This window comes from Triticum aestivum, chromosome 3D, assembly GCF_018294505.1.
Source record: "Triticum aestivum cultivar Chinese Spring chromosome 3D, IWGSC CS RefSeq v2.1, whole genome shotgun sequence".
NCBI lineage: Eukaryota > Viridiplantae > Streptophyta > Magnoliopsida > Poales > Poaceae > Triticum > Triticum aestivum.
In genome coordinates this window covers 311,618,950-311,633,232 of record NC_057802.1, presented here as the reverse complement: position 1 = coordinate 311,633,232, position 14,283 = coordinate 311,618,950, and the positions used below count along the sequence as shown (strand labels likewise).

Sequence of the window (14,283 nt, the reverse complement as noted above, 5' to 3'; positions counted from 1 at the left end):
ACAAGGACTACACGAAGGCGTCACACCACACTACGCCTTCGTGTCGGACGTCACACAAAAATGTCAGCCATGTGAAATAGTTTCACGGGCAGTTTATTCTGTGATTTAATTTCGTCTATAGGTCAAATTTGTCAATTTTGCCGAGGCCGGATTGGAGGCGATCGGGCACAGGTTCCGTAGTGTGTTTCCTAGCGACAAGGACTGCAGCGCGGGGTACCTCGGCGGGTTTTTTTTTTTTAACAACCTCGGCGGGTTTGTGTTGGAACAATCTGTTGGTATTCTCCTGGTCCTCTACGTATGGTCTCGTATTCTCGTGTGTGTGTGTGACGGCAGAGCGATAGATTCATTTTGAAAAAAAAACGTTTCCAGTTCTATCCTCCTGCTACCTGCAGTGTTTCATATCTTGACTTAAGTACATATACAACAAGTTTAGTCGCGAAAAAGGGATATGCCTTTTAACGCAACTCAATTCAAAATCAAAGCAAGAGGACCAGCAATTCAATCTACAGACTTATTTGATACTAGTATGGTAGCAATTCATCATCGTGGATTTGGAACTGGAGCAGCGTTCCAAAATCTTTTGTCTCCTGCACAACATTTTCAGGCATCATTTACTTAGACCAGGCCTGAAACCCTGGAAAACGGAATCTCCGCGCATTGCAACCGCTCGCGTTTCATAATCCCAGCTAAACTCGGACAAGTAGACGATGTGACAACTGAACATTCTAGAAGTCTCACCATTGAGAGCCACACGTACAGCTCTTATCTAACGTGTACTAGTAAATGCTAAATAAACAGCAAGTTCATGTATGTATATTAGGCCAGTGGTACTAGTTCATCGCTTCCTCTTGTGTGTCCGCCACTGTTTCAGGACGTGCTGCAAGGCCTCTTTCAGTGTTGCTTTGCGGCCCTCCTTGTAGTTCCACAGCTCCGGTACGGCATAGCGGCCATGGGGGTTGTACTCGTTAACTTCAAGCAGCGCCTTTGTCACCAAAGAATAGACTTCTTCGCCATACTCTTCTCTTAGAGTCTGAAGCTTCGCATCATCTTCAGAGATAAGCTCCTAGACCAAAGTACACGCCATGTGAGATAAACAATACTACAATAGTATATATGTCTCCCATTCTAAAAATAATTGATGAACACATTATTTATAGCTCGGAAACTTCGACTCCACAAATATGCTGCTGATTTAGCATACTGTTACTCGTAGACGACTCTCCAATGCTGTCTGAACCACATCACAGCGCGACATTTTGAACAAAAATTGATTGTGCACCTTGTCATGGACTCAAGACGCACACAACTACCACCTCTGTCCCATAATGTAAGACGCTTTTGCAGTTCAATTTGAACTGCAAAAACTTCTTATATTATGGGATGGAGGGAGTACTTCATTGCGTGGAAACACAAAAGTTGCAGAAACTGCAGCAATACAGGAGCAGCTTTATATGCCTTTAGTACAAGTGAATCACACAAGTTCTATGGCTTCAGATACCAGTATCATTTCTTATGTGTCAACAGCCAAGACCTAAGATATATCCAGTTTACCCAGCGCTGAATTGGAAACCAACAATTAACAAGAAGACGCAGTCCCAGTCAGAGAACACAATTTACTTGCCTAACTTAATTGACAAAATGCCATACGGTTTTAAATGAGAGGGGAGTAATTAGCACGCAAACAACTTGAGCACGGGTTCAATTGAGATACATCAGGAGATTCCATGTGCATATGGTAAGCTTTCTATCAATAAAACCTTTGATGGCTCCATATATAACTCCGCCAGCAAATGCTAGATGTACTCTGTTGCCAAAATCAATGAATTAAAGATAACTGGTAATACAAGTTACCAGGAGCTTCAGAGGAAACCAAGTGCAAGAAGCCAAGTCTTATGTGGAAAGCACATCGGTATTATTCAATTATATTGTATAAATCTCAATCAAGAGCAGCTAACGTTAACATAAGGTCCCTTGCAGTAGAATTGCTTCTCAGAATTAAACCAGCACAAGGTCTAGGCTGAATACTCTACAAAGTTAAGGTACCAAATCTTTTCGTATGACACCACATTCCAGTATATATCTCAGGTACCCAGGTATATGTCTAAATTGTCAGATTCAGCAATCAAGCATCCGTTGAATACCCAACTACTGTACAAAAGAACCCTAATGTATTACAGAACCTAACTGAGCTGCAAACTGATTAACTCTAAAACCTGCAAGTGGTAACTTAAATAGGAAGCATGCAATGAAAAACAAGATTGTTTAACAGAACACTAATGAAAAACCTGCACGTAGTAGCTTAAACAGGAACCAGGGAAATGTTTCCAAAAAGGAAGTCCAGAGTGACATATATGACTGAAAACTACAAGCTATTAGGAAGAGTAAAGTGTGTAGAAAATGAAAAAGGAATCCTACCCTTTTTTTCCCATTAACCATGACAACCCTAAAAGGGTGCCATTCTGGTTTTTTGATATCAGCCTCCCACTTCGAACAAAGAATGGCAGCAGTCACTTCTGCATCTTCTTTTGACAATTTACGTCCGCAAGCAATTGCAAGTGATTTAAGATCAAGTTCGCCCATTCTTTTAATGCCAATATTTGCTCGACCAGTTGTAATAGTCTGCAAACCCTGTAGAGTATGCAACAGATCAGGAATGAGTTTGGATGTTATGCAAACATAGTGGACAAGTGCAAGAGCTTGAGCAATGAGCCAGCTTACATCTATCAGCTTCTTCCGAGCATCTTGCAATTCATCATTGCTTTTCCGTTCCTTGATAAGCAGAGTATGGTAGAGTGACTCCATTGCATCCATTTCATCATATTTGTCTTGTAACTCCTCACTAAGTTCATCTATTCTTTTCTTCGATTCAGAGTCTTCTTCACCCGGCATATGCTTCATGACTTCCAATTTACCCTGCAACTGTTTTATTTCTAACTCAAGCTTCTGCTTGGCATCCAGTTGCTGCTCCAACTTGATAATCTTATCTAGAGCGACTTGTTTCTCTAACTGCATTTTTCCATTTTCATCACAGTAAGACACTTATATGAATTATATCCAAAAAAATAAAAGTGAAACGATATACTAGGCCCAAACCTTGTGTTTTTCCACAAGCTTGAGCACATTTTCATCAGCCCTCTGTTGCACCAATGTTGCCATCTTAAGATGCTTTGTTTTAACACCGTTCTGCATCCACACGACAGCCCATAAGTGATATGCATAGTCCACCAAACAGGGCCCCCTCCTACGAAGAACATGGCCCCCGCATTTTACCCAAATCACCCTAGTGCTAAACCCTCTGCACTGTATCTATATCTGTATATATGTATATGTCATCATGTCTATACCAATATAAAAAGAGTGAATTGCAGAGATCCAACAAATCTTCCCCGTTCAACCGCATCTATCCAACAGTCTACGTCGCTCCGGTGTTTAGCGTTAAACATGTTTAGCACCCTCCACTAATTAATATCATGCCTAATATCAACGTCAGCATTAACCAAGTAATTATACCCTACCTAATATTAACATGCAATTTATATCATGCCTAATATCAATGTGAAATACAATTAATATCTTGACTAATATTAACGTGCATTGCACATACACAATTACTAGTTATTTAAATGACAATGTTGGATGGCAATACAAAATACAATGTTAGGGACTCCAAACAAACTGTTATGTAAAGATTGACGAAGCGCTGAAACAAGAAGAGGGAAGAGAAAACATAGTCCCATAGTTCTGTATGCGATAAATTCAATAATAGAAACACGACATTACACACCTTTTCCTTCTCGTGCTCAAGGTTCCTTCTGTCAGATTCACTACGCGCAACTAGCTCATCAAGCTGTTTGGATCTTAAGTCAAGGTTCTGCATCTTGGACTCAAGTTCTGAACGGAGCTTTTGATTCTCATCAATGATCCTCTGTGAATGCCTACGAGCAAGTTGCTGCATCTTATGTATTTCTGGAAAAAGAGTAAGTTCAAAAGGATGTTAAAACAACAGAGCTCTAAGCATGTTAAAAGGAGAATGCACATATGCTGATATTTAGAACATGGTGGAAGATATAGATAGCAAAAGGTCAACACAAACCTTCATTGTATGCCCGGAGCAGCTGATCCTTTTGCTCCATTATCATGTCAAGTGAGGTGGTCGTCTCATTGTACTTACATTCAAGTTCTTCCACATGCCTTCGCTTTACCTCAATCTGGCTAGCTAAATTCGCTACCAGTTTGTTTGTTTTGCGTGCTTCTTCATTCTCAACATCTGCAATAGTTTTCAGATCACCATTTTTATGCAGATAATCTCCGATCGGCCCTGGATATTTCTGATCATCAGACCTTGCAACCCATCCAAACATCCCCGGTCGTCGATGCTTGTACGCCTTCCAGTCCAGTTTGCCATATCCTTCTGACTCAAAGTGATTTTCGAAGGCAAGTGCATTATTGAAGGCAGTCCAATCTTTTCCAAACTCAACAATAGCATTCCCTGTGTGGCCTCTATAGTTCCACAAAGGGATAACTTTCTGTGGGCAAAAGCACGAGAGCTTCTCCTTCAGCCGGTTTCCACTTTCTCCAACATGGCGCCCATTTTTCCATTCAGTAGGCACATTGACCAAAACACCCATCCAGGGCCAAACGAACAGGTCATCTCTGTTCTGAACAGCTTGAGGCTCCATAGCTATTAGCTGTAACTGGCGGGCCACCTCGTCTCTCCCCTGCGGATAAGCTGCCGAACCTACTCCAGTTGCATGCTGCTGAAATAGGCTCTCTATGTTCTGTTCGCTCTTACTACAAGCTCTTTCCTTGCGAATCCTGCTGAAATCAAAAAAGAAAATGTCAAGGGTCCATTTGGGAATCATGCAAAAATTTACACCTATAAATCATTTGTATACATCAGTATTTTTACCCTTGTAAACGGCCATTTGGATACAAAGAAAATTTTGCACAGAAATCTAGTGTAATGGGTCAATTTCATTCACTGGATCGGCTGAACACTGGACTAGCGCATTATATCTGAACAGGTGCAGCCGATCAATTGCATTCACTAGATCAGCTGAACACCGGACTAGCGCATTACATCTGAACTAGTGCAGCCGATCAATTTCATTCACTGATAGGCTGATCAATTTCATTCACTAGATCAGCTGAAGACCGAACTAAACTATGAAGGAGCTGAGCTACTTTAATTAGAACAAACATAATCTACAATGCACACGTACAAAACATGAATAATCTATTAATCTTTTCAACAATAACTGAAGATCTTTTTTGAAGCATAAAGAAAACGCACCGACTGAAAGATGACAACCAGCACATGAAAGTGCCAATATGATATGTTGCAACATGTTCTGAACTGTGAGTGGTCATATCAAAGATACAATCTCACCAAGGTAACAATTGCACATAAATTTCCTCTCCAATATTCTCAACATCACCCATCATATGTATATACAGATATGCAGGTTATAGTGAGATGGAAGTACTGGTACCATTTGGACTTAGCTCACATGATTAATTAGCCTGTGCACATGGAAGTTCTGGTACCATTTGCGCATACAACCATATAAGAGGTAGCCAAATGACACAAGTTCAATCAAACTTAATGATTGACTGCTCATCATTTGCATGCCCAAAGCAACGCAACTTAACTGCCAAATCCATCTTCTAAGAAAGTGAAATTCCAATATATCTTAAAGATATGCGGCCAGTTTTACTATCTGGAATAACAGAATAGCACTGAAGCAAGACATAATAACAGTTCAATCAAACTTAATGAATAGCACGTAATAATATGCACCATAAATGCAGTTTGCAGCTTTTCATTCCCATAAGATGACAGAAAGCATATAAAATCAATAGATTCCAGCGGCACTGAAGCTATTTATATAGCAGCCGAGCAATAAGTACGTCATATCTCCAGCTGTGAAAACATATCTAGAATACATGTTCATTTCGGAAATATCCAAACGGAAATAATCTCAAATAGCAAGGCTACTCGAATATTGGGCGTAAATATTCTAGTTCGGCTCGCTATGCGCAGCAGCAGTTGCCAAAATTCGTGGAACAAAATCAGTGAAGGATAGAAGAGTTGGCGTCACATACCCACCGGGGGGCTCGCCGGTGCGCATAGCGGGGCGCCCACCCGGCTGCCTACTGACGGCGCCGTCCCCAGCGAACCTAGGGTTTCAAGGTACGCGTGGATGAGTGCAATGCCGCTGAGAAGGAAGGGGAAGAAGGGGCGGAAGCACGAAGACGGAAGCGAATCGGAGGGTTTGGGCTCACCTTGCCGCAGCACCGTCGTTGGTGGAGGGGGGCGAGTGAGTGAGCGTGGCTGTGGGCGTGGAGGACGTGATCGGGGAGGACGACTCGGGAAAGCGATCTAGCGACACACAAAACTCGAACCACGCGGAGAACTAGAGGGTCCAGCTGGACCGCCCGGAACCAAAGTCGTTTTCCGGTCAAGGGCTCGAATTCAAAATCGAAGGAATAGGATTTTTTTTCGTCCTAAGTTTTTTTTCCTAGACATGACCTAGGGTTTCCCAGTCCTCCGGCAGCCTCCCATCCAGCTTCGACGGCGTCCCGTCATCGTTCCCCCGTCCCCCTTCTCCTCCTCTAATGGCTAACCTCGGGGATAACTTCGGTTGTCTCTTTCGGCCTTGTTGGAACCAGAGCGGAAGAGGGTTTTGAGGCTTCCCATCTGTGATCGTGGAGATGTCTGGAACAACGAGTGAGAGTGGATCGCAGAAGATGGATTTGGAGGACCCGTCTGACTTGATGGATCAGCTGAACCTGCAAGATGATGAACTGGATGTTCTAGTCTGAGATAATGAGAATGATGTGGCTGAAATCAAGCCAAATTGGCTGGCGCTGGGACGACTGTTAACAGAGAAAACTTCCAGCCAAAATGCTTGATAGGGGATATGTGAGCGGCCTAGAACCCGGCGCAATCGGTGGTCTGCAAAAGGATCAACACAAACTTTTTCTCAATTCAGTTCAACTATCTTGGGGACTGGAATAAAGCGATGCACCAGGGGCCGTGTGACTTCCGGGGATATGCATTGATCATGGTCAAATGTGACGGATTTATTAACCCAGAAAAAGTGAAGCTGGATAAACTTGAGACATGGTGCCAGATCCATAACATACCGGACGGAGTTCTGGAGAACAGAACCTTCCTGAGAATTTGGCAAGCCAGATAGGAGAAGTGCAGGAAGTGCAAGTTACCCCGCCAAACGGATTTGGGGGAGTTCATCCGAGCGAGAGTTAAACTAGACATTCTTAAGAAGATTACGAGGGTGGTCCGCTTTACAAAGGGAGGTGAAAGAGAAAGCTATGGGGTGAAATTTGAGAAGCTACCCACGTTTTTTTATTCGTGTGGAATCATCGGTCACTGGCATGAAGAGTGTGGCATTGGGGATCATGACACTTTGAAATTCGAATGGGGCCCTTTTATCTTGGCAACTAGATGTGGTAGGGGATTTGGGCATGAAAACAGATCGTTCGCGACTGTCAAGGAAATCTTCATACTTTGCCACGATCCATGTTCATATGCATATAATGGAAAACTTGTTTACGAAACCACGTGATAGGACTTTGTGGGGTGGAATGGGGACTTGGATTTTCAAAAGATTAGGTCATAGTCTCATTCTGGTGCTATGTTATAGAATCTTTTGTTTCGACAAACAAAACTATACAAGCTCATGTTATGAGCATATATGTGTATATTCTTTTCGGTCGAGTCGATCAAGGACCAATCTTGAGTCGGTATTGTTCGAAATTACTAAGCAACCACATGCCATATGGGCACTAGCTAGGTTAAGTGGGCTATTGAGCTTAGTATTGCGGTAACATGTCGATGGCCCTGAACAAAAAAATAGCAAGCTAGAAATAGGGACCAACATTTGAAGGATCCTCGACTATAACTTGCCCAACCAAAAGATTACTGGATACCTCGTTGCTAGGTGAGGTAATCGAAAGACCTAGATGTTCTCCATGTCGGTACCTTGATAGGTAGGTATCACTAGCACTTTGACAACAAGATGCGAGATGTCGCATGGGTAAAGTGCAAAACCTCCGCAGAGTGTAAAACAAATCGATTTGCCATCTGCGGTTAAGGATGACCTGATCAAAATTCTCCTTCTGATGATCTCGCTCTGGCTACTATTAATGTTAAAGTGAGAGTTACTATGCTTGTGTTACATGTCAAATATAGGGGGAATTTGAATAGGAAGAATGAGGTTGAATTCCATGCTAATAGGTTGGATACAGGGCCATTGATTGACATATTGAGTACCACCCAACTTTTTTTCCCGGAACACGCATGAGATTTGCGTGTTGATTCATTAAGGTTGGGAAGAATAGTACAACGTAGATTTACAAGGAGCTAAGCTCAACTGTCCACCACCACCCACGCCCTGAGCATTGCTCACTGACTCCTACCATCTACCTATTCCTAGCCCAAAGCTGCCAAGCATTCTTCCAAGTTCGCCACTCCGCGATAATTTTTCCTACTACCTCCGTCTCTACGTTGAAACATTGTCAAAAGTTCTACTGTTGCGTTCTTTCCAAATGAAGAACATGACAAGATTAATAAGCGCATTCCTTTCCTTCCTTTGCTTGCCTGGTGTAGAGTTGTGCACCATTTCCCACCATTCCACGATGTTGGAGTCCACCAGGGAGATAGGCAACGCTAAGCTGAGGGCTTGAGCCACCATGTGCTAGACCATATGGGAGAAAGAGCATTAAACTAGTAGGTGATTGATGGACTCCTTTTGCTATGCACATAACTTGCATGTCGGTTGATGAGGGAGGCCCCTTTTTTTGCCGCCTGTCCGCCGTCCAGTATCTATTGTGAATGACTAACCAGCCAAAGAATTTTAGTCGAAGAGTAGCCAACGAGGACCACAGCTCTCTGGCTCCCAGCAATTTGGTTTTACCGGCAAAGAAAGCCTTGTATGCAGTTCCGGTTGTGTAAGAGCCAGTGTTAGTCCAAATCCACCTAAAGCAGTCCGGAGAGTTCGATAGAGTATCGCTGATTGCCTGGACCTTTCCTCGTAGTACACAGAATTGGATGATCATTTCTAGCGTGAATGTCCCTCTAAAGTGTTTAGTTCATTCATTCTGTTCCAATCCATCACGAACCAAGAGCTGTGTTTACTCTTAGGGACGACATCAGAGGGCCGGCACGATATCCTTTGGAGATGAACTGTCTAGCCACCGATCGACCCAGTACATGCCTCGACGCCCATCACCAATCATGCAAATCGTGGACGCGGGGAATAACGCATCCGCTTGTAATGCCCATGATGCGGCTATATCTCCCACGTGTCGAGGCACGACTTAGAGGCATAACCGCATTGTGGTATTGTCGCAAGAAGGGTTATCTTCACACAATCCCATGTAATGAACAAGAATGGGATAACGAGAGTTGGCTTACAATCGCCACTTCACACAATACATAAATATAATTCATACATCATCCAAAATCCACACATAGACCGACTACGGTCAAAACCAAATGAAAATAAGACAACCCCAAATGCTAGATCCCCGATCGTCCCAACTGGGCTCCACTACTGATCATCAGGAAAAGACACATAGTAACGACCACGTTCCTCATCGAACTCCCACTTGAGCTCGGTCTCGTCACCTGCACTGGCATCGTCGGCACCTGCAACTGTTTTGGTAGAATCTATGAGTCACGAGGACTCAGCAATCTCACACCCGCGAGATCAAGACTATTTAAGCTTATAGGAAAGGATGGTGTAATGAGGTGGAGCTGCAGCAGGCACTAAGCATATATAGTGGCTAACATACGCAAATGAGAGCGAGAAGAGAAACAGCGGAACAGTCGTCATCTAGTAATGACCAAGAAGTGATCCTGAAACTACTTACGTTCATGCATAACTCAAACCGTGTTCACTTCCCGGACTCCGCCGAGAAGAGACCATCACGGCTACACACACGGTTGATGTATTTTAATTAAGTCAAGTGACAAGTTCTCTACAACCGGACATTAACAAATTCCCATCTGCCTCATAACCGCGGGCACGGCTTTCGAAAGATAATACCCTGCAGGGGTGTCCCAACTTAGCCCATTATAAGCTCTCACGGTCAACGAAGGATAAACCTTCTCCCGGAAAGACCCGATCAGTCTCAGAATCCCGGTTTACAAGACATTTCGACAATGGTAAACCAAGACCAGCAAAGCCGCCCGATGTGCCGACAAATCCCGATAGGAGCTGCACATATCTCGTTCTCAGGGCACAACGGATTAGCCAGACGTCGGGTTGGCATAGACCCTGGTTGCCCAGGGGGCGCCGGACATCACTCGGTTTGGGCCAGCACTCGAAGGAGCACTGGTCCGGGGGTTTAAATAAAGATGACCCTCGGGCTCGCGAAAACCCGGGGGAAAAAGGCTTAGGTGGCAAATGGTAAAACCAAGGTTGGGCCTTGCTGGAGGAGTTTTATTCAAGGCGAACTGTCAAGGGGGTCCCATAAATCACCCAACTGCGTAAGGAACGCAAACTCAAGGAACATAATACCGGTATTGTTGAGGATATAAACCTTAGAGTCGCCCGCCCGGAGGGGCCGGGTTACTCATAATGGTCATCACCTGAAGCCCGGCGCCAAGCTTGAAGACGGCGGGCCAAAGATGGGCTTAAGACCCGGAGATGGCTTAAGGCCCGTAGTTACAACCACCATTATGGTAGAACTTGTAGTGTAAGGCAAGAATAGTTGAGAGTCCGAGCCGGACACTCTTATGAGCCGGCCGGGACTCTGAGAGCTGCTGGGCGTCAACCTCCTTATATAAAGGGACGACCCGGCGGCGGTTTAAGGGCAAGGAAGATCTCGTCGAGAGCCAGGCATAGCAGTTAAGCTCCCTGGTCATCAAAACCCTAATCAATACCACCTCAACTGGACGTAGGCTTTTACCTTCACCGTAAGGGGCCGAACCAGTATAACCCTCGTGTTCCTTGTCCCGTTTAACCCCTTCAAGCTTCCTAGCTGCGATGGCTCCACGACTAAGTCCTAGCTCGAGGACATCTGCCGTGACAATTCCACGACAGTTGGCGCCCACCGTGGGGCCAGCGCACGGTGGATTTGAGTTCTTGAAGGGCAGCTTCGAAGGGCTCAAGGGATACGCTGTGGGCCGGATGACCAAGAGTCGTCGCGGCAAGCTCTACATCGACGATGCAAACTGGGGCCCCGACGCCGGCTCAATTGAGTACGGGTACCGGGTCCCCTTCGGCGGAATTCATGTCTTCATTGGCAAGATTGGCGAGCCGGGCCCTGAGCCGGATCTCTGCGCCGATCTCATCGAGACGGCTCATCGTGCACGACCCGCCCGGGCCCTACCTGCCTTGAAGCATGCTTTTGTGGGATGTATCCATGGAGGGCTCTCTGATGGATCTGGATCTGGTGATGAGACGGCCGCCGGCTCTGACGGTGAGTCGTCCACAGATGAGTCAAACTCGTTGTATCAACTTCAAGATGGCAGGCTCATGGGTTGTTCCGATGGTGACAGTATTCCGGACCCGTTTGAGCCGCCGAGCCGGGTTGGAATCTTCATGGCCGGTGCACAGCGTGTTCAGAACCCTACCGCTGGGTCGGGAAACTCGGTGCCCTCGCCGGCTTAGGTGCTGATGGATCTCACGGACAAGATGACGGCCCTGTTGACCGCCACGGTTGACCCGGCGGATCAAGCTCAGCATGACGCGGAGGTGGCGCAGTAAAAATTAGATCTAGTGAAAGCCAAGGAGGATCAGGCAGCGGAAGGGATCAGGATGGCTGCGGAGAGGGCGGCTCTCGACGCCTAGACCCAGTTGATTCAGGCGCAGTCCTTCCGGCTCACGATGGATCAGAACGCGTCCAATGAGGTCATGAGAAGGAGGCATCAAAAGGCCCAATCTCGACTCCCCCCGGTCTACGATCCTCGAAACCTCTTCAACACGCCAGGTGCAGGGTCTAGTAACCCGCCGGGGATCATAGTGCCCGGGTCTGGGACCCCTGTTCAGCCACAAGTGATGGGGCCTCCCCGGGTGAACCCTGCCCCGCCTCAGTATGTGCCAACACCACCGGGTCATTATGCCAACCCGCTGGAGAACATGGTCGCCGCGGCAGCACGGCTGGCGGCTCTCCCAATTGACGGCGACTCTCCAACGGCTGTTGAAACCCGCCGGGTCAGAGAACTCCTTCAGACAGCGCTGGCGCAGCAAGAGGCGTACTCTTACAGCCGGGACAGGATCCACTCAACCCCTCGTCCAGGCCGGAGCCCGAGTTATAGCAGACACATGGTCTCAGCGACCGGCTCAAGTAATGTCCGACGCCATGACCCGCCCCCTGGCCATGGCCCGGCTCATAACGAAGCCTTTCACGCAGCAGACCAAGACAGAGCGCGGCAAGAGGCGGAGCAGGTGCCTCAGTTGACGGCTTACCAAACACCCCCGGCTTATCCGACGACTTCCGTCGACGTGGGTATCCCTACGAGGGCTGGAGGTGTCCCTTGTTTAGTGCCGGCTCTCCGCAATGAACGTCTACCCAAGAACTTCAAAGGACCTAGGAAGGTGCCTAATTACACGACTGATTTACAACCCGGAGCCTGGATCGAGAGTTACGAGATGGCCATGGAATTGCTGGAGGTCAGTGAAGCGGCGATGGCCAAGTATTTCACCATGATGTTGGATGGGACTGCCCGCACTTGGTTGAAAGGGCTACCACCGAATTCCATCGGGTCTTGGGCTGAGCTGAAGGCCCGGTTCATACAAAACTTCAAAGACACCTGTAGGCAGTCTATGTCAATTGTAGATTTGACTAACTGTAAGCAGCAGGAGGGTGAGTCTACGACACATTGGGTTCGCCGGGTCAAAGAGATCATACATTCATCTGATAAGATGGATGCCGGCTCTGCAGTCTTAATGTTGGAGCAGAATTGTCGTTTCCTGCCCCTGAAGATGAAACTCGGGCGGCTTAAGCGCGACTGCAATGATATGGGTACGCTGATGGCGGCTCTCGTCAAGTACGCCGATTCTGATAGTACCAAGGACCCCGCTTCAGATGATGAAAGGACAGGGAAGGGAAAGAAGAACGGCAATGGCAAGGGTCCTCAGCATAACCCGGGGAACCAAGGAGGTGGCAAGCGTAAGGCCGACGGCAGCCTAGAGTTCGTGGCCAACGCCAGCTCACAGGGTAATAACCAGCGACGCAAGGGGAGGCCACCTCCCCGAGCCGGCGGGTCAGGCCCGACGCTGGAGCAGCTTTTGAATGAGCCCTGTCCAAGGCATGGCTCTAGAGAGAAGCCAGCTACTCATCTATGGAAAGATTGCGCAATCATGAAAGCCTTTAAGAATTCCAATGCCTTTAATGGCAACCATGGCCCGGGCGGCGGCTCAGGCGCTGGCGGTTTTCATGGCCCGGGCGGTGGCTCAAATTCTAATCCTCAGAACGGTCAAGGGGGCTTTAATCAGCAGTCTGGCCAGGGTCATCAACAGCAGCAGGGGGGCTATCAGACCAACCCAAAGCAGCTTAACGGTGGACAGTATCATGTATTTACCACCAGTCTGTGTAAGCGAGATCAGAAGCTTCATAAGAGGGCTCTGAATGCGGTTGAGCCGGCGGTTCCACGCTATTTAAGATGGTCTGAGCAGCCTATTGTGTGGAGTAGGGAGGATCACCCTCCCCGGGTTGATAATCCGGGCCACTTGGCCTTGGTGGTGGCTCCTCAGGTGGGAGGATATAAGTTCACTAAGGTGCTCATGGATGGAGGCAGCAGTATCAACATCCTCTATTATGAGACCTTCCGTCGTATGGGGTTGATTGATAAGAACCTCAGCCAGTCCAATACTATTTTCCATGGCGTGGTGCTTGGTAAGTCGGCTTATCCAGTTGGTAAGATCGAGTTGGAAGTGGCCTTTGGAGACGAGTACAACTACAGGGTGGAAAAATTGACCTTTGAGGTGGTCAAGATAAGAAGTCCGTATCATGCCATATTTGGGCGGCCGGCTTACGCCAAGTTCATGGCACGGCCGTGTTACGTGTATTTACAGCTCAAGATGCCGGGTCACAATGGGACCATTACGGTTCACGGCAGCCGGAAGGTGGCCTTAGAGTGTGAGGAAGGCGATGCAGCTTATGCAGAATCCGTTTGTGCAACAGAGGAGTTGAAATTTTACAAGGACAATGTTGACCCAACAGATATGACCTCTCTGAAAAAGCCGACTACGGAGCATGAGCCGGCAATGAAATTTAAGTCGGCTGATGAGACTAAACTTGTTGATTTCG

The 14,283-nt window shown here is 46.8% G+C and overlaps 1 protein-coding gene across 2 annotated transcripts; it reads right to left on the bottom strand.

The window, feature by feature from the left end:
- Positions 1-527: 527 nt before the first annotated feature.
- Positions 528-6,421, bottom strand: LOC123078591 (factor of DNA methylation 1). 2 transcript variants are annotated; one of them, XM_044501146.1, is made up of 8 exons: positions 6,286-6,390; positions 6,106-6,180; positions 4,094-4,818; positions 3,785-3,966; positions 3,094-3,183; positions 2,719-3,006; positions 2,416-2,628; positions 528-1,063 (listed from the first exon to the last, which is right to left on the bottom strand). In XM_044501146.1, the coding sequence occupies exons 2-8, from the start codon at positions 6,129-6,131 to the stop codon at positions 836-838; spliced, it is 1,752 nt and encodes a 583-aa protein (XP_044357081.1). In that variant the 5' UTR covers positions 6,132-6,180; positions 6,286-6,390; the 3' UTR covers positions 528-835. The 2 variants fall into 2 exon arrangements, with proteins under 2 accessions (XP_044357081.1, XP_044357082.1); XM_044501147.1 differs by lacking the exon at positions 6,106-6,180 and having other exon boundaries at positions 6,286-6,421.
- Positions 6,422-14,283: the final 7,862 nt, after the last annotated feature.

Bases quoted from the DNA above. Each gene is read 5' to 3' on its own strand.
- LOC123078591 (XM_044501146.1), bottom strand. From the start codon at position 6,131: ATGCGCACCGGCGAGCCCCCCGGTGG. The intron at 3,184-3,784 runs GTGTGTAATGTC...GTGTGGATGCAG, and splicing joins TTGAGCACGAGAAGGAAAAG to AACGGTGTTAAAACAAAGCA. The intron at 2,629-2,718 runs GTAAGCTGGCTC...CATACTCTACAG, and splicing joins CTCGGAAGAAGCTGATAGAT to GGTTTGCAGACTATTACAAC.